At 37.0% G+C, this 25,494-nt stretch overlaps 1 protein-coding gene across 2 annotated transcripts; it reads left to right on the top strand.

The window, feature by feature from the left end:
• Positions 1 to 587: 587 nt before the first annotated feature.
• Positions 588 to 24,784, top strand: hyou1 (hypoxia up-regulated 1). Of its 2 annotated transcripts, none has more exons than XM_030154526.1 (24): positions 588 to 794; positions 2,964 to 3,039; positions 3,241 to 3,334; positions 3,563 to 3,641; positions 3,776 to 3,930; positions 4,210 to 4,286; positions 4,384 to 4,565; positions 4,656 to 4,771; positions 8,136 to 8,322; positions 9,936 to 10,070; positions 11,649 to 11,731; positions 11,874 to 12,006; positions 12,936 to 13,120; positions 13,418 to 13,556; positions 14,110 to 14,167; positions 15,081 to 15,157; positions 15,348 to 15,521; positions 15,751 to 15,917; positions 16,023 to 16,110; positions 16,406 to 16,662; positions 16,870 to 16,954; positions 18,462 to 18,723; positions 19,694 to 19,801; positions 23,313 to 24,784. In XM_030154526.1, the coding sequence occupies exons 2-24, from the start codon at positions 2,970 to 2,972 to the stop codon at positions 23,363 to 23,365; spliced, it is 2,964 nt and encodes a 987-aa protein (XP_030010386.1). In that variant the 5' UTR covers positions 588 to 794; positions 2,964 to 2,969; the 3' UTR covers positions 23,366 to 24,784. The 2 variants fall into 2 exon arrangements, 1 of the variants encoding a protein (XP_030010386.1); XR_003937329.1 differs by lacking the exon at positions 588 to 794 and having other exon boundaries at positions 2,970 to 3,039; positions 23,313 to 23,447; positions 23,478 to 24,784.
• The last annotated feature ends 710 nt before the right edge of the window (positions 24,785 to 25,494 follow it).

The raw sequence follows: 25,494 nt of genomic DNA, 5'->3' as shown, positions 1-25,494 counted from the left end.
AATGTAGCTAACAGTTAAGAGCAGGAGTTAGCAGTGTTGGAGTTTGAAACATGTGTCTGAGAGCTATATATAAAATGAAACACCTCTCTAAGGCTAATCATTTTGGTAAGAAACTGAAAGATTTGTGCAATTGATACAGGAATGAAATTTCGATAGAAAAAAAGTATTTGGTGAAGATGCTAATAGCTAGCTAACAAAGGTAATGAGCTACATGTAGTTGCCTAATTTAGCTACGCGCTAAATACACTTTTTTCAGAAGCCATAAAGATTAGAAACACCATTATCATTCATCATTAAAAATTTGTGGCATTTAATAGAGTTTTTGGGGTAAAATATTTGTCATAAAAGTAAAACATTCACCAAAACTGGAAAGTACAATTAGCTAGCTTAACTGATTGCTAGCTTACGTCTCAGTCGGCAGGTTACTTTTAGCTGTAAGTTAGCCGGTGTATTATTGAATGTATGCATTCAGTGTTTTGCTACGTTTCTTTATTTTGAGTCGTCTGCTTTGCTGTTAAACTCTAACCGGAAAAGCCGCATTTCACCACGGTTAGCTTGACGTTAGTTTTACTCCCAGCAGCGGCTTCAGTGGATCCAATGAGGTGACGCCGCGTTCCGGGCCCGACTGCTGCGAACAAGCCGGTTATAAGAGGAACTAAAAAAAACTACCAAGCGTGACAACAAAGACACTATCAATCCAGTGTAAAGGAATAGAAGTGATCTGAAAAGAAGCCCGGGGTTGCACAGGCTGTTGGTATACTCTTCACGGTTGTATTTGTGCCGGCTGAGGAAAGGTAAGTTCACAGCACAGTGTGTCATTCATGCTTTCTTGTTGATGGCAGGGAGCTAGCTAACACTAGCTGTCAACTTATGGTACACCTCTGCCTTTTACCTGCATTAAATCAGCCTTTTAATCTGAAATGTCTAGACTTCACAATGTTCTGTGATATTTGAAGTAAATAGATAAGGAATAGCGTTGAAATAGCCTTACTATCCAAGTTCGCTGTAAAGCATACCCATCAGCAACTTTGCCTATGACTAGCCAGTTAGTATGAAAGGTTTCCTGAAGCTGAAAGGTCAGTCTTTTGTTAATAAATACGGTCGATTTGTGCATACATTTGTGCAGTCATGCGTCACTGCCTCACCGGTGGCTTACTCGAAGTTTCTGTGCAGATTGCCTGTTGTTTCCACATTAAAACAAACATATTATTGTGCCATTTGATGCACACATTCCCATCGGAAACCCTGGATAAGAAATGCTTCGAAAATTAACAGAATGCTGTCCTAGAAGAGAACAGATACTAGTTAAATTTAGATATCAAAGCCTTACTAGTGCAACCTTCCTTATCAAAGCCTCACAATGATATTAATGCCACGTGTTTGGAAACTGTGTACACCTATGTGGGTGGGATCAGGATTGTTACATGCTGTACATGTTCTTAAGTACAGGACATGACACAGCCAGTGGAGTAAAGATGCCTCTTAAAGTTAATCCCAGTATCACTAATGAAGCGTCGTAAACATGGGAGAACATTCATTAGAATAGTGCACATGATGCAACCATTCCTGTTTGTACATGTGCAGAAGTTTTCTGTCCTCCAGGGAAAATCAGTTTCTTTATTCAACATCAAATCATAACAAGAGTCGTCTCAGGGACTTTTACCAGGTAAAGCCAAGAGAGAAACCCAACAAAAGTTTAGGGTTGTTAGTCATCAGCCTCTGCTGGTTTAGGGTGAATGGAGAAGGGGGGGAAAAAAAGCAAGAGATGCAACAATAAACAAAAAGTGGACATGATGCAAAGACTCCCACTTATACTCACTGGAGAATGTCCTGTGAGGGATATTTAATTTTATTTGTACAGTGCAGAATCATAAAAAAAAGGCATTAAGGTTTATCAAGGACAAGGCCTTTTGTTGTCATAGAGAGAAAATTCAAAACTAGTCTGTGACCAAGCACTGAACCATGGGACGGAAAAACTTCCTTTAATGGAAGAAATCAGACAAAACACAGTTAAGAGTGGGTGGCCATCTGGAGGGCAGGTTGGGTCTGTAACCACACATCAGAAACACTGCACTATGGAGCGAGAGATTTAGGGAATAGTTCAGATTCACCTTAGCCACCTTTAACTGTAAGCCTCATCAAAAAGGAAAGATTTGATTCTGGCCAACTCCCAAATCCAACCTGAGATGGCTAAAGGCTCTGTGTTCTATTCCACTTGAACACTGTAGTAAAAAATAAGTACCCCTACGCTGAGAACAAACGTTTCTGTTGTAATTATACCAGGCATTGTATGAGATGGAAGTGTTTTCGATAAAGGTAAAATGTGTATTAACATACCATTATGAATGGAAAAAATACGGTTGTACAAAGATTCTCCAGCCTATAAACCATATACACCAGATTTTTATATCTTTGATATTTTATTGTGGACTTTACAGGGACCCAATAAAGAGAAGCTAATATGGGAGGGATACCATCTCTCCTGCTGGTTCCTGACCATGCGTTCATTGCAGTATTCCATTTTGTATTAGCTGAAGATTTGTGACTTACTGGGACATCTTGATAACAAACAGCAAAAGTCTAGCCTTGAAATACCAAGAACCTGGGCTATGTTTTCAGGGTCATTTTAAGAAAAGATGTCACTAAATTTGACTAGCTATATTGTGTAATTGAAGGAGGGTAGTTCTACAGAATTGTTTTGCGTATGAGTTAAAGGAAATGTCACAAAAAAAAAAAAAAAAAAAAAAATCTAACGTGGGTGCAAAAGCTAAAAGAGGCAGGTATTTTTGGTAGAAAGATGGGCATACAGTGGGCAGGTGGAAGGAGACGAAATGAGATAAGGGATCAGAGGTGTTAATTGATGGATGTAAGTGATAAAGGACACTTCTACCAACTAAAAGGAAGATGATTATAGGTTTGTAAAATGTGTTCTGTTTCATAAGTGTGCTACCTTCTCTTTCCAGGTCAACATGGGGGGGAAGAAACTGGCTGTATCTGCTCTTTTCTGCCTTGTTTTGGCATTGTTGCCTTCTCACACAGGTAATAAAATCAATAAACGCATACAGATACAGCTATACTGACATTATTTACAAATTGGGTTCATTTGTAAATGTTGTTGCCTGACAGTTAAGATGCAGTACAAATATATCTTTTTGGAAGTGAATCATATTCCATAATACAGATCTATAATGTTTCTTGTGTGATTTGCTACCTTTAAATAACACTCAGTTATCTTTGCAGCTTCTGTAGCTGTCATGTCTGTGGATTTGGGCAGTGAGTGGATGAAAATGGCAATAGTGAAACCTGGTGTGCCCATGGAGATTGTTCTTAACAAGTGAGTCTAAACATGCTTTCTGCTGCATAATACTGATTGTCTTGGTGCAGTGAGTATTAACACCAAGCTGGGATGTTGGGTGAAGAAGTATGACTGGATTCTTTTTCTTACTGTAATTATCTACACTTCCAAAGGAAACTGAAAACTTCCAGGAGTGAAGTAAATTAATACAGCACAAACTGAAATGTCAGAATTTAATATTACTGTGTCTGCTGTGTTTTTCTTAAGGGAGTCGAGGAGGAAAACCCCCGCAGTTGTGTGTCTGAAGGAAAACGAAAGACTTTTTGGCGACAGTGCATTAGGAGTGGTATGACATTTAATTCCATCATACATAGAATTGTACTTTTCGTAATTGTTGCACGTTTAGCTAACCTCTGAATAAATGTGTCACTGTTGTTGTTGTTGCGTGCTGTTGACGGACACATATTGCATATTTTTCAGTCTGTCAAGAACCCAAAAACTGTGTACAGATACCTCCAGTGCCTCCTGGGTAAAAAGTTCAACAACCCCCAGGTGGCGCTCTATGAGAAATGGTTCCCAGAGCACCAGCTGCAGGAAGACCCAGTTAGAGGAACCGTGTACTTTAAAAACTCAGAGTAAGTCTCTATTTGTCCTGTTTCTACATTTACAATTCAGTTAGAAGAGAAATACATCTTTTTTAGTGTGAAGCGCTCTATAAAATGTTAAACATGTGATTCCACTGCTCGTAGACTGGTTTCCTTTAGGTTCTACACAATAATCTACTGTATGTGGCCATCCTGACCCGTACAACCGCACTGTAATAATTTTTGCCACAGTGTGTTTTTCCAATAGCGTCACTGATCCTGAAGAACAGCTGTTGCATACAATTTAGGCTGTACTTATTTTTCTGTCAGAGACCTGCAGTACACGCCTGAGGAACTCCTTGGGATGATGCTCAATTACTCTCGTGGACTGGCTCAGGACTTTGCAGGTTAGTTTGCTTGTCAGTATTGAAGCTGAGATGTGTGAAATGTCCAAATTTGTCAAGTCTATAATTTTTTTTGTCTCCTGTCTTTACAAATTTACAGAACAACCAATCAAAGATGTTGTGATCACCGTCCCGGCCTTTTTCAACCAGGCAGAGCGCAGGGCAGTCCTGCAGGCAGCGCAGATGGCGGGTCTAAAGGTCCTACAGCTCATCAACGACAACACAGCTGTGGCCTTGAACTACGGGGTCTTCAGGAGGAAGGATATTGATAGTACTCCTAAGGTCAGGAGACAAACATGTTCATGTATTTAACACCTATTTAATTTAAATAGTGATGAGGCCTCTGAAAACAAGTAAACTGATGTCTTTCAGAATATTATGTTTTATGATATGGGCTCTGGAAGCACCACGGCAACAATCGTCACCTATCAGACTGTTAAAACCAAGGAGTCTGGCACTCAGCCCCAGCTGCAGATCCGAGGTGTTGGGTGAGTGCAACCACGCTGAAAAGACCTCTATCAGAAAAGATTTATAACTGAATGTAGAGACACCCCACTATCAGCATTACAAAATAAAAACATGCAGCAGATGCATGGTTGCACACTTATATGAAGAGACCTAAACTGATTTATGTATGCAGATAAGACAAAGGGAAAGGTTTCATCATGGTAACGGATTATTCATTAGAGTTAAAAATAGATAAAGTCATGTGTGTATTTGTTGAAATACAACAATTACAAGACATTTAGAGTCTGAATATGGTAAAAAAAAAAAGTCTTGCTGACCACAAAAGCTGATAACTGGGAGTAATCAGATAATTATAATAATCAGATCTGACGCATTTACATGCACTTCAGAAGTGCAATAATCGAAAAACCCTGGTTTAGAAATTTCAGTCCACTATTGGATTTCTTTTTTATGGTTTTCCAACTCAAACTTCCTGTCATAATCTTCTGCTCACATTTGACTACATCACTTCTTTTTTCTATGATTTCTTTTTTTTTTTCAACATATGAGCAGATGTAGAAGAACAGAATAACTCAGATTAACAGGTATACATTCATGTAGTCATCGGAGTACTGGGGAGAAATCCAGGTGTATTAATCTAATTTCTCATGATCAGATTACTGCTGTTATCCAATAAAGCATCTCAGATTATACTGCTGACATGATCACTTGAATAATCTGATAACTCCAGAAATCAGATAATGATCAGAGTATTAGTATGCATGTAAACGGGCTCAGTGTTGATCTTTTACCGTGGATTTTATTATGTGAAACATGTGGAGGCGATATTTATTTAGCAATACCTATCCTGACAAGAACAAAAAAAACACAAAGGACCAAAATCCAACCATCAAACTACTGATAGGAGGTGACATGATTTTAATGATTTATAGTTAAATCCACATTTGGAATAATAATAATAATAAAAAAAAAAAAATAGAAGATTGAGCTATTTTACACTTAAATCAACATCATGCAGAGGAGATTTAAGCATCGTCTTTTAATCTGCATACATGTCCATTAATATTCACATTAGTGTGATTTAACTACAGAAATTTCCTTCAGTGCAAATCTGCACATTTTGACAGATGAATGTTGAGTAAATTGTATATCTAGAATATCTCTATTACTTTATCTTAATATAGATTCTGTTTAATGTACACAAAGTCCTATTGTTACATGACTTAAAAAGCAATGAAGAGGCATTGATTTGCATAGATTTGATTCTGACCTGAGAGTAAATGTGAAGTTGAAGTGCATCACAACAGTAAAGGTAAATAAAACAAATAGACTGTAGAAGTCAGTGTCATCTCTTCCTTGTAAACTCTGATGTAGTGGTTCCTAACCTTTTTTTCCCTGGAGCCCCCCCCCACGCACTTGTGTCCAAGACAAGCCAGCGCCCCCCAGTCAAAACTGCCCTGTCCTTCACTAAAACCAAAGTTAAGGTAACTCTCAACTTTCTTTTTTAATACTGAGTCATCTGCATTTTTCAAACATGGTGTTTTATACATATGATACACTAATAAAAGGAAAAAAAAACTCAGATGAATTATCTGTCTGACCTGACGAGACTCTTGCTCTGGCTGTGGGGGTCACAAAGTTTCAGTAGTCAAGAGGGTGTGGCTACTAAATGGCCATTTTTAAATGCAGGTTGCATATTTTTTTGATTTGCTTTTATTTTCTTATTGGGTGTATAAGTATTTTTTTTCTTTTTTTCACAAGTAGAATTTTCACAACTTGCAGCCTCAATGCAAACAAAGCCATGTGGCCCCCTGAGATCTCTGGGCACCCCAGGTTAAGAACCACTACTCCGGGGTGGCCAATAACTGAAGGGTTGGTGGTTCAAATCCTGCTCTGTCATAGTCATGTGCCGTTGTGTCCTTGGGCAAGACACTTCACCCACCTTGCTTCCAGTGTCACTCGCACTAGTTTATGAATGCGTATGAATGTTCGGTAGGGCCGTTTGGCGCAAATTGGCAGCCACGCCTCCGTCAGTCTTCCCCAGGGCAGCTGTGGCTACAAACGTAGTTCACCACCACCAGAGTGAGAATACAAGAGCGAATGAATAATGGATCAATAATGTAAAGTGCTTTGGGTGCCTTTAAAAGTGCTGTAGAAATCTAATCCATTATTATTATTCTAATGAATATGCACAGATGTCAAAGAGAACAGGAGATGGAGATGAACTCAGAGATGGTTGAAGAAACCTGCCATTAGCCAGGTTAGCTGTTGACTGAGTGTAGTTTCCGTAGTTACTGAGTCCAAGCTGGATCTCACTTTGTGAAACCAAAAACTCCACCTGTTTTCTGAAACAGAGCTGTGGAGGAGCACCGGAGTCACCGAACAACAAGAGTACAACGATCTTACTCATAACCCTCCAGGAAGCATTTGCAGATTGTCTTTTTTTCGCCTTCCTCAAACTGTCAGAAGCTCATAAAAACAGGAAGGGAGCAGCCTGTTCACGCATACAGAGGTATTGATCTGCAGCTCCAGAGTTGCTCACTGAGTGAAGTCAGAAGTAGAACTTACAGGGTCGCTGGCAGGTGGATCACTGACCTCGATGAGTTAACAGAGCAGTTTCATCACGGCTGTGCTGAACACAAACTATAGTTCTCACAGTATCTCAGTGTGGATCAGCAACTTTATTTTTAATCTCTTATTTTTTCAAAGGCTTAAGAGTAGAGAAATATGTTACTATTGTAAAGCAGAAGAAGAACAGATGTGTTTTACTGATGAGACAACAGTTACCATGAACAGTTCAAATATTTAGCTCATATGAGTAAATGTCAATATCGTGTTTGAAAAACATCCATTGTTGTCAGATAAGGTCAAGTAATTGTAGCATTGTCTTTCCACAGTTTCCACCTGCTTACATGATTATGAGTTAATTGTCACAGTTTAATAAAAAAAAAGCCTTATTTTTTCTCCACTTGTATGGATTTCTTTTTTGTGTAAAAACCAGGAGCTACCTAAAAACTCAGCCAGCCTACACAGCAAAGAAGTGTGGGAGGTTTTTGTTTGTCCTGAAGCTTCTTTAAATATAAAAAAAATTGTGATTTGGATTTTTTTTTTGTGCTGATTTAAAACTCACAACACCACTTAAATGACATTTTAGTAGAGATGGGTGATTGTATGTAATGTACAGATAATCTGTTCACTTTTTCTCCCTTTATAGTATGTATTATTAGGAAAAACAACTCTAAAACATAACTGAATTTTATTTATGATACCTTTTTTTCAAATACTAATTAAATATTAAATGTTTCTGTTGAAATATTGTGGAAACTTTATACTAATTCAGTGTTATGTAGCTTTAATAAAATAATTCTCTTCTTCTGGCTGTAGTTTTGACCGAGGCCTGGGGGGATTCGAGATGGACCTGAGGCTGCGGGACCATTTGGCTAAACTGTTCAATGACCAGCAGAAGAGTAAGAAGGATGTGAGGGAGAACTACCGAGCCATGGCCAAGCTCCTCAAAGAGGCTCAGAGACTCAAGACGGTGCTGAGTGCAAACGTGGAATTCATGGCCCAGGTTGGTCCGACAACTGCAACATGTAGGCTATTTGTCGTCTTATTGGGCGATCTACTGTCAGAAACAAAAACCATTTGATATTAGTCCTATTAGGTTTATACTGTCAACTTTTTTCCTTCTGTTTGACAAAAAACAGCTACTCTCTAACCCAGTGGCTCATGTCCCCATTTTAACATCACAAATTTCTGCCAACTCCAGACATTCGAAACGGAGGCTTTTTTTTTTTTTTTTTTTTTTTTTGCTAAAATTAATTTGTTTTTGATCATGTAATAGTTTGCTGTACTATGTTGCAAATAAACATTAATTTTAGAGGACGTTTAGGCTATATAATGTATATTATTGTGGACGGAGGCAGAAAAGCCAGGTGTAGATTACTGCACAAAGTGAGAATTTTATTTTCCTTGGTCAGGATATGTACAGTCAGTCCAGCTTGGATTTACAAATTAAATTAAATTAAATTTAATTTAAATTACAAATTAAAATTAATACTGAACAAACAATAATTGAAACTATGGATTATGAAAGAGCTGCAGCATCTGAAACCAACCACAATGATCATTTGAAAGATAAACAGAACCACAGTGCTTCAGTTTCAGACTCAGTTTGTCATGTCTTTTATGTATTGGGATTGTCTCTGTTAACTCAACATATATTTTTTATTATTAAGTTTTTATTTTTATTTTTTAATCAATTACCAATAACCAAACCTGTAGCCACAATGTAATGTCATGTAAACATGCTTAGAGTGTGTGTGACGGACTGCAGTGGGGCAAATAAGCGTGAATGGTTGGATGTTTTGGATGATTATTAATGTCTGCTTTTTTAATGATAACATCAGCCTGCTTAGGGACTACAGGTGGAAATTAGCACAAGTGCTACAACCTGGCACACTACATCTCTCCTGTTTAAGGTTAATGTATATATGCATTGTCCCTGTCTAGATTTAAAAAAATAAATAAATAAATGAATAAATATATAAATATATAAGTATATATATATATATATATAAATCTTTACCATTCAGTATTGTCAGCTTTTATAGTAAAGTCACCATTTTAACCCATAAATACTCAGTGCTTCTTTTGTGGCAGTTCCCAAATGAATTTTTCTGTTTCACCTTTTTTAAGTGATTTAGCAACATTTATTATAATATTATCATCTGTAATTTGGATTTTTCAGTGACAATTAGGGATTTTCTTGTATTGAATTTACTGATTATGTAGAAAATTGAGGGTTATTATATGAAAAAAATGAGAAAACCGTAGAAAAAGTGGCTTTTTTGGCAACGATATCAATAACTGAAGGTAAAAACAAGCTACTCCATCCTTTGTCATTTATTAAACTCCATTGGTTTTACTGGTGAATCAGTGTTGTGGTAGATGACTGTGTTTTGACGTTCACTACGGAGCCTCTGAACGTCTGAATGGGTCATATCTGATGACCAGATGATGAAAAGATGACAAACTGCATTTTACACCATTTATTTTCATGTATTAATATGATTAGTGGATCAACGGGTATTAAACATGTTAGATCAGTAGATGCTTTTGGATGGTGACGAATGTTTTGGCCATTATGGGTAAAGGGAAATTTATTTCTATTCTTCTTTTCAGGTGGAAGGTTTGATGGATGACATTGACTTTAAATCGAAAGTGACCAGGAGTGAGTTTGAAGCACTGTGCGCTGATCTGTTTGAGAGAGTTCCCATTTCGGTGCAGGATGCCCTCAGCGCTGCAGAGATGCAACTGGTATGTTCACAAACAGATTTATCAACATGGTTTTATTTAATCAACGTAATTACATCTCTTTGAGTGTGTTGCTCAAGGCTTCTGGCATACAAAATAGTCCGCAGAGAAATCAACAAAAAAGTTGATTGGCCAGCAAAACATTAAAAGAAACTATTTATTACATTTTTGTGCATTAGCAACCATACTTTAAAGCAGGGGTATCAAACTCACTTCTTCCAGGGGCCGCATTCAGCCAAATTGGATCTCAAATGGGCCGGACCAGTGAAGTAATAGCATCATACACAACTATAATTACTTTTTCTTTGTTTTAGTGCAATAAAATCTTTAAATTATGAAAATATTTACATTTTCAAACTGTCCTTTCACAAAAAACATGTGAATAACTTGAAAAAAATGAAATTTTGTAAGAAAAATAAGTGCAGTTTTAACAATATTATGCCTCAACTTATCATTTATACATGTGCATGATATACAGTGTTACACAAACATTTGGTAACAGGCAGAATATTGGTAAAAATGTGGAGTTTGGAACTAAAATAAGAACAATTTCTCATTCAATTTCTCATTTGCCCAGGTCATTGTTCTTGGTAGTTCTTTGAGGTTCCACTGGACTAGTTTTGCTTCAAAAGAGCAAAACTAGTCCAGCTGAACCCAGAACCTGGAAAAATGGAGTTATCACTATTTATAGGTTATGTTATTATTTTACTTTAGATCGTATTGGTCTGAAAGTGGAACCTAAACTATAATGAGTTTCACACCCTAGATTGTCAAAATTTTCAGAGTACTTTTTGCACTTTACAAATTCATCCCGTGGGCCAGATTGGACATTTTGGCGGGCCGGTTTTTGCCCCCGGGTCACATGTTTGAGACCCCTGCTTTGAAGTCACAACTGCTTCACAGGTCTGAATATGACAAGCACCGGTTGTAGGAAACATTTTGTAAAACAAACAATAAACACAAAATACACTTTAATCTAAAACCAAAATGATGAATCTTTAATTCTTGTCTTCATCATAATTCTATGTGACAAATTTGTGGCTTTTGATAAAAACTGTGTGTATAAAATCATAGAAATTGCCTTATTCACAGATGTAACAGTGTTTGATTTCTTTTTAGCCACATAGATTGTCCTATTTCCAGTCATATGACATCTTTTCTTTGATGCGAGTTCATTATTCCTTTGTTTGAACTCTTTAAAATATCAATGCAAATTCTATTCTTTTGAAAACATTGATTGTCTTATGGCAAATAAGACCCACAGGCTTCTGTTTACACTCATTATACAAGCACTGAGCCTCCCACCTCCCCTAAAACTGTCCGCCTTCAGGATCATCTTTCCCTTTTTTTGTGCCTTTTGGTTTTGGCTGGCTCACAGCTACAATGGAGGCCTGTCTCTCCGTGTGCTTTGGCATCACTTTGTAAATAACAGCTATAACTAAGCAGGCCACAATGTTTTGAGAACTTAAATTGATATGTGGGCCAGATTATAATTTTGCCCATGGGCCTTGAGTTTGACACATATCCTAAATGTATGTCAAGCATCAGTTTGGTTATCTAAACTCTTATTTCGGTCAACAGGATGAAATTGAGCAGGTGATTTTAGTAGGTGGCTCCACCCGTGTCCCCAAGGTTCAGGAAGTGCTGCTGAAAGCTGTGGGCAAGTAAGTGTTAACCACAAAGACATTGTCCTGATTTGAATAAGTTTCACTTTCAAAGAAATGTAAATAGTGTCATCCACCACCCACATTTGAAAAGAGCGTTTGTGAATAGTGCCCTGTGATTGGTGTGTACTTTCGCCTGCAGAGAGGAGCTGGGAAAGAACATCAACGCAGATGAGGCAGCGGCCATGGGCGCCGTGTACCAGGCCGCCGCGCTCAGCAAGGCCTTCAGAGTGAAGCCTTTCCTGGTCCGAGACGCAGCTGTCTTCCCCATTCAGGTCAGAGCAGCTCCTGCACCTGCCTCAGTTTGTTCAGTTTAACCCTCTGTGGCTCACATATGGTAATGAAAAAGAACAGATTTAACAGATTGAGAAGAATTACTATGTACAAGACAGGAGTAGTTTTTAAAGCCATGAAAAATACTGACAGTTTGAACAATTTATATTTAAATAGTTTAGGGAAACCAGAGCTGGAGAGGGGTTTTCAGTCAGAAGATCAACAGAAAATACTTACTTATTTATTTTACCTTTTATTTAACCAGGTAAGTCATAATAAAATGGCAAACCCTCTTGAGGGGGAGGGGATCACAGAACATGCATGCATAACCATAAAAAAAGACAAATGATGCAACAGAAAATACAAGGTGATTAAAAAGGTGCTGAAACTAAAAATAAAACAAACATAAAAGACATATAAACAGTAGCGTATGTCTGTTAAAATGTCCATAATACTGTTCTTAAATGCAGAAATTTAAATAAAGTTATCCAGTTTCAGTGATTTTTGAAGCTCATTCCAATCGACCAAAGACAGATTTTTCCGTGGGTATTTTCAGTTAATAATAAATGGCTATTCTTCAAGCATTGACCCTGTATTACACTGAAAATACCCACAGAATAATGTGTCTAAATATATATATATATATATATATATATATATATATAATATATATATGTGTATGTATGTATATATATATATATATATATATATATATATATATATATATATATATGTGTATATATATACACACACACACACACAGTCAAGCCCTTAGGAACTTTTTACACTTATGACTTTTTATTCTAGCCTCAATTTTACACAGATATTCTTTCTATACTTTTACTTCATTTGTTGAGTGATGCAAAGACACTGGAATTGAAGTTGGATACTCGAATGTTCACACTAACGTGACCCTCTTCTCCATTTTCAGGTGGAGTTTACTCGGGAGACAGAGGAGGATGGCGTCAAATCCCTGAAACACAACAAACGTATCCTTTTCCAGAGGATGGCACCCTATCCCCAACGCAAAGTCATCACATTCAACCGCTACAATGACGACTTCGCTTTTGATGTGAACTACGGCGACCTCAGCTTCCTGAAACAGGAGGACCTCAGGTTGGGTTCCTGCTTGCCTCAGCACCTTTTACTTCCTGGAGCTTGTCAAAAAAAAAGTGTCTCTGCTCAGAATCTAGATCAGTTCAGTCCTGACGTGGGTGTATTTGTTCTTATCTGCTTGCTCTGTGAACAAGCTGAAGGCGTCAGGTTTTATTCCCTGCCATTGCTTCTATTGTTTTTGCTGCATTAAGGCTTCACAAATGTTTAAATGAACTCTTTAACTTTCTCTACCGATGATCTGAACATATTTGACCCTAATCCCTGGTTTCCTGTTTGACTTGTGGCTGTGTTTTGCAGCATGTTTGGCTCTCTGAACCTGACCACAGTCAAACTGTCGGGAGTGGGCAGCAGCTTCCAAAAGCATTCAGATGCTGAGTCAAAGGGAATCAAAGCCCATTTCAACATGGATGAAAGTGGCGTTCTACTGCTGGATCGGGTCAGTTGTTGTCAGTGCTTGAACATTCAGTTACTGATGTGTTTGAAGACTTTGACACATCATTCTAACACCTTAAATGTGTAATTTCCCACAAAGATTGATTTGTACTTTAATACTGGAAGAATCTTTGAACAGGACTTTGTTTAAAGTTGCACCTTTTAGCATAAAAATACAGAGGCGTTGGTTGTTGAACCCTGTTAATTACAAACACATCGGTGCAGATTTGTCATGCCATGTGCTTTTGTGAAGCTTATCGGAGATCAAACCCGAAAACATTTGACTCTTGGGAAAATGTGCTTAACTTCAAAGCAGATTATTAAAGGTCGAAAACAAACATGTTAGGATTTATTTGCAGCTAATCACATAATAACTTGAACTACATCCAAATGCACAAGATGTGATTACAAAATGAAGCCATTCAGATGATTATTTATTTGCACACATCTGGAAAAATTGACTGGTGAAAAACTTAACATCAAAGCATTTTATATTTTCAGTCATTTCCTTAAAACTGGATGATTCAGTTTCTTTAATGACTTGTTTTGTTCTACAGGTGGAGTCTGTCTTTGAAACCATTGTGGAGGAAAAGGAAGAGGAGTCGACATTAACGAGTAGGTTTTACACCTTATTTAGGAGTATTATATTGCGGATGTTTATGTTTATTAATTTATTTACATTATTCATTTTAAAATGGAGTTTATTTTGAGTGCACTTAAAAATGAAAGACTGGTTATTTTTTGCATCAGTTTTCCAGATGTTTAGACTTTCGCAGTTCATTCTTAGTCTTATTAATGTAAAAATTGAATTGATATAGCAACATGAAACATTCAGTAAGTTTGGCTTTTCCTTAAACGTAAACAAAGTTTAATCTTGTAGTTTTTTTTTTTTTTTAGCCTTTGTTTTAGACGTGAAAGCAGCAATGTTAAATGTATACAGAGATGGCTTTTAGTAGCTTCTGTTTGTACAAATGGTCATTTCCTATTTAATTAAGAGCTTGTTTTAGTGAGCAAAGTGTACCAAGAAGTAGAACTAGTGTACAAAATCCAGCAAGCAGAACAGTCAAACACATGAGAGCTGAATATGTAAGTTCAGTTTACTTGGTACAGGAATTACCTATGAAAATTACATGTAGTTTTCAATGCACATTTGGATGCTTATTTAAAAGGGATAGAGATATACTGATATTTGCAACATGAAAGCAACACTGACTATAAAAGAACATCGTTAGCCTCTTAGCATAATTGCCTAAGTCACGATTTTAGGCAGTAACTTGTAATATTTGCGTTAAATGAAGCAGGAGAGTAAAGTTATGCTGATTTCACAATTTGGCCAAAAATATGACTTAAGCAGTTATGCTATGAGGGTAACGATATGTGCATCATGTTTATGTATGAATAATAATGCCAATTGTACAAAGATGGATATGAACTGCTCATGCTGTATTTTTAGGGTTGTTTTATTATCTAATGCTTGACATAAACTGTGTAGCTACTTGTTCATTCAAAGTCACACTTTATATTTTAGAACTGGGAAACACAATTTCCACCTTGTTTGGAGGAGGATCCTCAGAACCTGCTCCCAACGTGACTGAACCTGTCCAGGTAACATTTGCCCTGGAGAAAGAAAAAAAATCTTCGTACATCCAGAGCCTATTTAATGAAGAAAAATGTGAAGAAAAACAAAAAAAAAGGCTCAATTTCTAAATGTCACGGTTTAATCCAAGTAAGGTTTAATGAGCTTATATTGAGTACAGATCATAGCTAACGCTTTCCTCGGTGGGTTGTCTTTAAGGATGAGGAGGAAGTACCTCCAGAATCTGGAAAAGACGACAAGGATCAAGACGGTAAAGGCGAGGCCCAGAAAGACGAAGCTGATAAGGAGAAGCAGGATGGTTCAGAGAAGAGCGAAGGAGCAGAGAAAAGCCAAGAGAAGACAGAGGATGCAGGAAGCAAGACCGATGCCAAGGTAGAAACTGAAAAACGTGTGATGTTATGTAGAAACTGGATTTAACATCATTCTTTTATTCTATCTTGTATATATTATCCTGTGTGTACATATAGTGCCTATTTAAATTTATTGCTACTGCCTGCTGAGCCAACTGCGTCAAAATTTCATTTTCGATGTAAAATATGGCATGTCAAATAAAGTCTAAGTTCTGAAAATAATCTCCCATCACCTTCATTTATCACTGAAGGATGAAAAAGATGCTGAGAAATCTGCCAACGCTGAAGCAGAAAAGGAAGCAGAGTCAAAGGCAAAGCCTCAGAAAAAAAGCAAGATATCCGATGAAATCACAGTGGAGCTGGTCATCAACGATATCCTCAACCCCACCACAGATGATCTCGCTTCCTCTAAGAAGAAGTAAAGCTGGAGTTTTCATATTTGCACTCATCTTATTCTGTTGTATTCACATATGTTGTATTGAAATGTGAGTTTTATCTTTTTTTTCTTTCTTTTTACCTCCAGGCTGCAGGATTTGACAGACAGAGACTTGGCCAAACATGAAAGAGAAAAGACACTGAACAGTCTAGAAGCTTTTATCTTTGAGACGCAGGTACGGGAAGAGGTTTTTTAAGTCTATGAACTACTGTTTTTTAATAGAAGGAAACTGAATTTGCTAGTACAACCAGATTAGCATTCATCTTAAACATGAAGAAAGCCTATATGATGGACTTGTACATTTTCCTTTTCATTTCACATAATCCTTTTTTTTTTGTTACCATTTAATTTCTTTATCATTTTCACCTCACACAGTTTGAGTATTTAGGTTTTAGGAGAAATTGCATGTGTAAAAATGTACAAAATAGCAAAGGAAATCATATTAATCAAGCCTGCCGTTCTGTCTCCAGGACAAATTGTACCAGGAGGATTACCAGCTGGTGGTGTCGGAGGAGGAGAAGGAACAGATCTCTGCTAAACTAAGTGAAGCGTCTGCGTGGATGGATGAGGACGGATACACAGCCACCACCAAGGAGCTGAGAGGGAAGCTGTCAGAACTGAAGAGCCTGTGTAAGGACATGTTTTTTAGGGTAGAGGAAAGACGCAAGTGGCCCGACCGCTTGGCCTCCCTGGAAAGCATGCTCAACACCTCCAGCTTCTTCTTGAGGTGAGGATATTGTTGTGTGTTTAATTTTCTTTTCCCCAATTTACACCGTTTTTTTCTTTTAATCCAAGCACTCTTATTGGTATCTTATTGCGTCATATTGGTCTGCTGTCTGTTAGAAAATGTGTGTTATGATGGATGCCTTTCCTTAACTGGAAACCACATCTAAGGGTACAAGTAAATATGAACCTGCTTGTTGTACTTTCCAAGGAGCGCAAAACTGATTCCGGAGGATGACCAGATCTTCACTGAAGTTGAGCTGAATATGTTGGAGAAAGTTATCAATGAGACAACGGTAGGTGGATCAGAATCAGAATCAGCTTTATTGGCCAAGCATTTGAACACATACAAGGAATTTGGCTTCAGTTTATCTTTGCTTATGATGTACAATTTCAGCGTGAACCCAAACAGTCATAAACCTAGACCTAATATAAACAAACATTCGACCAGAGACAAGGACAACAGTGGGTTGAGATTTACAGTGGATTGTTACATGTACAGAGTGCAAATTAGAGTTTTATACAGTGAGTGGATGTGTACAGGGATCCAGTCTATTAAAAATATATGTTGATGTATATATATATATTCTGTCAGTCTGCCCCAGGGCAGCTGTGGCTACAGATATAGTTTACCACCAGAGGGAGAATGTGGGAGCGAATGAATAATGGGTCAATAATGTAAAGCGCTTTGGGTGTCTAGAAAGGCCCTATATAAATCCAATCCATTATTATTATTATAGATACAGAACATTGATTTGTTGATTTGTTTACAAACATAGTAAAACTCAGGTCCTTATCTTATTTCTGGAGTTATCAGATTATTCAAGTGATCACATAAACAGTATAATCTGGTTTGCTTTATTAGATTACACCTACATTTCTCCCCAATAACCTGATCTCTTAATGCATGTACAGCTGTTAATGTGACCTCTGTTATTCTTTTATATCTGTTTATGTCTGCCTAACCCATAAAGACCCAAACAGCTACCAGCAACCAAAAGTATCTACTGATCTAAAATGTTTAATACCTGTTGATCCACTAATCCAGTCAATCCATGCAAAAAATTGGTGTAAAATGCAGTTTGTCGTCTTTTCATGGTCATCAGATATGACCCATTTGGACGTTCAGAGACTCCGTAGTTACCGTGGAAACACCACCATCTTCTGCAACATTGATTCGCCAGTAAAATCCATGGAGTTTAATTAATCACAGTGGTTGTAGATGCTTGTTTTTACATTCAGTTGTTGTTGTTCAGTTGTTCTCTGAAAAAGTCACTTTTTTTTCTCAGTTTTTTCTGTTTCTGATGTATTAACCCTCAACTTTAATCTGAGCTTTTATGAACATCCACATGATCAGGGAATTAAATTTAAGAAAATACCTGAGTTTCACTGAAAAAAACACAAAATGCTGGGGGTGATATTGCAATTAATGGTGATAAATCACTTAAGAAAAGTTAAATATAGAAGAGAAACTAATTTAGAACTGCCACAAAAGTAGCACGGGGTCTTTATGGGTAAAAAAAAATCAAAGTCAAACATGAGCAGCAGATAGTTATATGAAGTTAGAGTCTAACATCACTATGTACGTACCCTGAAAGAAATGTGAAAATGGACTTAAAACCAGGGTTTGGCATGTGGTCTGATTATTACAGTTATCTGATTACTTCCATTTATCAGATTTTTATGGTCATGTAAACTGTCTTTTCCATCCTCAGACAAGCAGAAGTCAGATTGGCAGTTTTGTCAACTTTAATATTCATACATGAAAATGACCCCACATTGCCGTGCATTTGTCACTTTCAGACGTGGAAGAATGAAACCGTAGCAGAGCAGGAGAAACGCTCTCCAAAAGAGCGACCGGTCCTTCTGTCCAAAGATATCGAGTCCAAGCTGGCTCTGCTGGACCGGGAAGTCAACTACCTGCTCAGCAAGGCCAAGTTTGCCAAACCAAAAACCAAGGCCAAAGCCAAGAACAGCACCAGCACCGATAAAAGCAGCAAAGCCAACAGCACAGCAGAGGAGAAAGTCATCCCTCCTACAGAAGAGAGTACAGACAAGAAGAGTGGTAAGTGGAAACACAACAAGCCAAATGTGTGAAAAACTAAAAGCTTCTTTGATGCAGTGAGATGGCTTTAAACAGGGAAGCCATGCTCATTTTAGTTCAGGGGCCTCATACAGTCCAATTTGATCTCAAGTGGGCTGAACCAGTAAAATAATCGAATAAAAATCTATAAATAATGACAACTCCAAATTTTTGTTTTAGTACAAAAAAAGGATAGAATTACTTTACAGGGTTCCCGGGGGGGTCTAAAAAAACCTTAAACCTTGAATTTACAAATCTACATTTAATACCTTTAAAAAAAGGTATTAAATTTGCTATGGTAGGTCTTAAGTTATTTTGCCATAAACTATAAACAGTATGGACTTCCACAATCAAGCAGGTTTAGTGAAGCAGATCCTCACACTCTACACAAACACACACAATAAGTCACAAAGTTTTGCCAGTTTGGGTGTGAAATCGGCTGTGTTATGGGTATTAAATTGTGTTCTAAGTAGTCTTAAAAAGTCTTAAATTTGACTCATAGAAACCTGTAGGAACCCTGTTTATAATATTAATTTGCAAACTATCCTTTCACAAAAAAATGTGAATAACCTGAGCATGTACAACCTGAAATTTCTTTAGAACATTATGTCTCATCTTAGCTTTTATACATGTTCATTACAACTCACAACAAAGACGCAAAACATTTAATAACAGAAATAATGTTGTTAAAATTGCACTTATTTTTCTGAAGAAATTTCAATTTGTTCACATTAAAACAGAAAAATGTGGAATAGTCATTATTTATAGGTTTGTATGATATTACTTTACCGGTCCGACCCACCGGAGATTGAATTGGTTCGTATGCGGCCCCTGAACTAAAATGAGTGTGACACCCTCGACCCTGGGCCGGTTTTGACCCACAGGCCTTATGTTTGACACCCCTGGTTTAAAATCTCTTCTGATGGATCATCTTTTTTTCGTTGAAATATAGAAACCGCGGAGGATGTGAAGCCAGGCGACGCCCCGCCCACCGAGGAGAAGACCGCACAAAAAGACTCAGATAGCCAATCACAGCCCACAGAGGAAACGACAACTACAGGTCGGTCTGCCATACCACACTCTGATGATGATGATGGAGAACTGTAGTGGGTCACAGTGGACACTAAAAGTGCTCTTCCACCACATGGTACCGGCTCAACTGGACCATACATGCTTCAGTCTAATGCTGTGGTCTGCACCTGTTTGTTTTTTTCATTCAATAGCCGATATGTCATGAGTCATTGCGAAGGCGCTGTGTCCGGTGTCATTGTCATCGTCTTCGTTTGCAATTTCTTTAAACATCTTCTCTGACAAAACTACTGGTCGGATTCATGTCATTTGATTTGATTCATTTTCATGTAGCTTCCTGGGGGCAATGTCCACAAAGTCTGTTCAGTGTTGAGAAATTTAGATTTTTGATTTTTTTTTTTTTTTTTTTTTAATAATATGCCAATACTTAAAATTAGCCATATTTAATGGCTTATACCATGGAAATGGTTACAGATATCAATATGGTTACTATTGAGCACTGATAGGAAGTCATACATGGACTTACATTTGGGTCCATGACCTTTGACCTTGAATGACCTTTAAGGGTCAAAATTAAGGTCACCAATGTGTAGATTTCAGCAGTCTTTTCCAAAAGTACTGGTCAGATTCATTTCAAATTTTATATGTAGCTTCCTTGTGAGAATGTCTACAAAGTTGATTCACAATTTTGAGAATCTTTGATACATTTTTGAAATAATTAGTCTTTACTTATAATGGTCCATATTTTGATGGTTTATAACATGGAAATGGTTACAGGTACCAGTATAGTTACTGTTGAGCACTGATAGGAAGTCATATATGGACTTTCATTTGGGTCCATGACCTTCGACCTTGAATGACCTTAAAGGGTCAAAATTAAGGTCACCAATGTGTAGATTTCAGCAGTCTTTTCCAAAACTACTGGTCAGATTCATTTAAAATTAAATAAGGCCTGCCTGAACAGTCCCGATTTTCAGGTTCAGATGGGCATTAACTTCGACAGACACTTGCTCTTTCATTTGGTGAATTGCCTCCCAAATGGATTGTAGTGAGATCTTCGTCATGACACACACCAAACAAACGTACCCCACAATGTCAGAAAATGTCTGGATTAGGACCGACGGCACAAATATCAAAAGTTGGGAACTAACTCTATCCCTGGCATTGCCAAGCTCGGCCTTTACAGTGGATTTACAGCTAAAATAAATGAAGTAGTCAGAAGCCTTGGTCAAATGCCCAAGCTGCTGCGGTCATCTTGGGGAAGAAAAAGGTCTGATTCCTTGTGAGAATGTCTACAAAGTTTGTTCACAGTTTTGAGAGTTTTTGATGAATTTTTGAAATAATTTGCCTTTACTTTTAATGTGCCATATTTTGATTGTTTATAACATGGAAATGGTTACAGATACCAATGTAGTTACTATTGAGCACTGATAGGAAGTCATATATGGACTTTAATTTAATTAGTTGAGTTCTCCTCCAGTGAAAGCACCACTCACTTCTATTGGGAGACTGATCTCCTGGACTGTAAAATAGCAGCAGAACTTGACAAAAATTCAAGTTGTTATTGATTCTTCAGAGAACATGCCAGTGAGATAGAAGGCCATTGGTCCTATTTTTTTTTTTTTTTTTTTTTTGTACCCATTACAATCTCTTAACACTGGGTGAAAACGCTGTCGGACATTATCTTCACCATCACTGCGTCATCAAAAAACCCGTCATCACATGTAGTATTTCCCAGACTCTCCAGTTTGTTTCATCAGTCCTTGGTTTTGCCGCTATTGAAACAAAACGTCCCTTCCACTACATATTCACATTGAACAACAGCATCCCTTAGATATCAATCCTTTGTTGTCGCATCGCTATGACCAGAGTCGAGCCAGTGCCATGTGGTGGTAAATGACTGAAACACAATACAACACTAAACTGGCAGAAACCGCTACCAGATGGACCTCATGCAGAAACATGGAGCATTAGACACTTAACACAAGTGCACATTGATGCTTCCTGTGTTTTTAGTTTATTTATTCTTTGGGGTAATTTGGGGTATCAGATTGGTGCTGATTTTTTTTTTTTTTTTAATCCTTGTGTTAAATTTTCCCAATGAAACACAATGTTTAACTGCAAATGTGATCATTTATACTTAAAAATGTTTATTAATATATCGGAAATCATGCAGCTATTGTAATAAATATGCACAGGTGCAGGTTCAGGCTTCAGTTTTGATGCTAAATGCAATAATAAAATGAAATGTGATCAAATATCCTTGTAATTGGTTTCTTAAATCAGCTTCTCTCCAGTGTAATTAAATTCTTCTTTGTTTCTTAATTTTAAGACATTCTTCTGGATATACAGTCGTGGAAAAAATTATTGGACCGCTCCTTGTTTTCTTCAATTTCTTGTTCATTTTAATGCCTGGTACAACTAAAGGTACATTTGTTTGGACAAATATAATGATGGCAACAAAACTAGCTCATAAGAGTTTAATTTAAGATATGATATCAAGCCATTTTCCATGGTTTTCTTGATAATATCTAAAATCACTTAAGTTCTTCCGTCAATATCTGTGTCATTGTACTGACAAAAACAGTGCTTTAGACATTCCATGTTTTCTTTTCTGTCTGTTTTAGTCACATGATACACACAGGAGTTAGTACTGGATTGAATAACCATTGTTTTTGATTACTTTTGATGGTCTAATAGTTTTTTCTGCAACTGTATGATGCTATTTTAATACTACTTTATTTGGATAGTCCACAGTGTTCATAACATTTCACTGGAATGAATAGAATTATGAAAAATGACATTTTATGGTGTCATGATTGTTGTATTATTTGAAACTTGACACTTAATTGATTACAAATCTTTACAAAATCTATTAAACATATTGAATATTGATGTTAAACTGTTAAAATGTTAGAATCATAAATGATAAACTCTGTGGGCAGACTATGCTCGTTACTATTTATACAATATGCTCAGTTAAGTAGAGGGTATTTATTTAATATTGTAATGATAAAATGAGATTAAAAGGCAGTAACAGAGTCTCTTGTTTTACGTAATTTAATGCTTGAATAGGTGCTGAACTCTCAGGTGCGAGCTATAATAATCCATAATAATATGCATTATATGGCCTAAATGTTGTCTAAAATTAACGTTTATTTGCAGCATAGTATAGCAAACTATTACATGATCAAAAATAGATTAATTTTAGAAAAAAAGTCTCCATTTTGAATGTCTGGGGTCGCCAGAAATTTGTTGTGTATTGGAAGACTTATCTTTTCTCTTAACTACCAGATGGAGGGTCTAAAAATATGTCTTCAATGAATTCAATGCGTTCAGTAGATAATAAACCAGGTCTGCAGGTTCCATTTCCATCCAAGGCCTTTTCAAATGTCAGCGATTCACTCCCAACGAACAGACTTTATCATTTTAGCCGCTTTATGAGTGTGTTATTTATTCAGTCAGCCAGCTTTTAGGCAGAAACAGACAGACACTGTGTCCAATAAACTGAGCTGTTTTTTTTATTTTGTCTTTTCTTCCAGGACCAACAGAGAAGGTCCAACCTGAAAACAACCACATAGAGGATGAATTATAACAGCTGGAACTGGAAAACAAAAAGATTTCACTATATTTATTGACAGTGTATAAATGTTCAAGCTCCCTCTCGCTCTGTTTTGTTCGTTTCTTTTTCTTTTTTTTTTTGTTTTTTTTTTTTTGTTTCAGGTTTTTCTTTACTTTTTGTTTTAATACCCTCGTTTGTTGAACTGCTGGAAGCTGTTTTGGATAACACTTGGAGACCACTCATCATTTTGAACCACAAACACACCCATACACTTAATTTCTTCTGTCTTTCATGGATTCTGGACTCGTATAATTCACCACACGGAAAAGAAAGAAGATGAAAGCCCCTCGGTCGGACATGGGTCAAGTTCACATTTTGTTTTTTTTTATTTTATTTTCCTGCTTTATCCGCTGCACTGCATCAACAGCCTCGGTGACGTGTCGTGAGGTTAGTGTTTGTCTCGACGTCTGCATGTGGATCGACTCCTCACGGCTGCCGAGCGGAAGCACGACTTGTTTGATTATTTTTTTATTTTATTATTTTTCCTTTTTTTTATCAGCTTCAATCCTGAAATAATTGGCCTAAAACTAAAAGTCAATGCATGCCAGCTTTTAATCAAACTTGAAACCAGACAAAAAAAAGTAAAAACATCCTCACACATGTTAGTTAAAACTCCTAATACTAACTGTTCTAATTGGAAAAATAATTAATTTAGTAATAATGTTTATTGTAAGGGTCCAGTGGCACAATTACAGAAGTGCTGCTGCTTTTTTTGTTTTTTTTTTCCTTTACTACATAAAATCAGGGTTATCAATAATCATCTGAGAGTAAATGATAATTATAGAAAGATAAATGATAAATATGTTCAAGAAAACTTTAAAAGTGCAGACTATGAAGTTTCAGTCACTCAGTACTTGCACAAAAACTTTGTTCTGTTGCCGCCAGCACTTGTGTGTTTTGATTTTTTTTTTTCTTTTATTGTTTTATCTGCTATATAAAAAAAAAAAATAAAAAATCAGGCTGCCTTGGTGGTGCAACTTCTGAAAAGAGGAATCTGAAAACAATCCTAAATCCATCTGCTTTTTCACCCAGATTAAACCAACACGACTGAGTTAATTTCCTCTACTGATGCCAACACAACCTCTGAAGTGCTTGAATACGTTTCCGTGACGGCAGACGAACTCCATGTTTTTCAAAGCCTCATAAGCTGCTAAATGTCATAGAAAAGGTTCGTGCGTTAGTGTTGTCACTGTTCTTTTACCTCGACGGGCCGTTCCGTTCGGTGCAGATTCTCGCCCAGCTCTTTGGGTCCATTCATTTCCGTGGTAATATCGGTCTTTTGGATCAAGACTTTGGGTCACCTGTGTGCTTCTTTTATGTGTGAGTGAGTGTGTGTGTGTGTGTGTATGTGCAGCACCCGAGAGCATTTGACAGGGGGAACTAAAGAAAAAAAAAAACAAGTCAGGAATGGAAGATGAAAACAATGTTGTGTTTCTAAACTGTTAATAAAAAAATCTTTTTTTAAGTTTGGTTCTGTTTGTAATTAATACTTGGCGATCAGAAAAATGTCCATCATAATCCAGTAGTCATCAAAAAGAAATCTAAAATACAGGGTGTCCGTAAAGTCTCTCTACATTTTTTTTTTTTTCACTTAAGTTTTGATTGAAATTTTATAAACGCATAATTAGCAAAAACAACAAAAAGTGAACAAACAAACCTTGCTTGGGTCCACCACATGACCTTGCATTCACATTATTCAGCCCTTCCATCATTCTGGGTTCTGTAATCAGTCCATTTATTCCATTTTTTTGTCCATTTGTGCTTCTTGTAGTTGCTGTTTGTAAGTTATTTTAACCTCCTAAGACCCAGGAAATGTCAGCAAAGTACAAGCTTTTTTTTGTTTTTTATTAAATAAGTGTCTATATTGAAAACATCATGATGCAACAGTTTTTTCAGATGCAGTTTTTAAAATTTTTATGGAATGTCCTTTGTATTGGACAGTTTTGTTTTTTGTTTTTTTTTTTTGTTTTTTTTTTGTATAAAGTTGTGAAACTTATACACAAATGTGGAAAGAAAACCCATAGCTGGGTCTTAGGAGGTTATAGCAGGGGTCTCAAACATGCGGCAGGGGCCAAATGTGGCCCGCCAAAGGTTCCAATCCG

This window comes from Sphaeramia orbicularis, chromosome 14 (genome assembly GCF_902148855.1).
Source record: "Sphaeramia orbicularis chromosome 14, fSphaOr1.1, whole genome shotgun sequence".
Classification (NCBI taxonomy): Eukaryota; Metazoa; Chordata; class Actinopteri; order Kurtiformes; family Apogonidae; genus Sphaeramia; species Sphaeramia orbicularis.
This window is presented reverse-complemented; position numbering and strand designations above follow the sequence as displayed.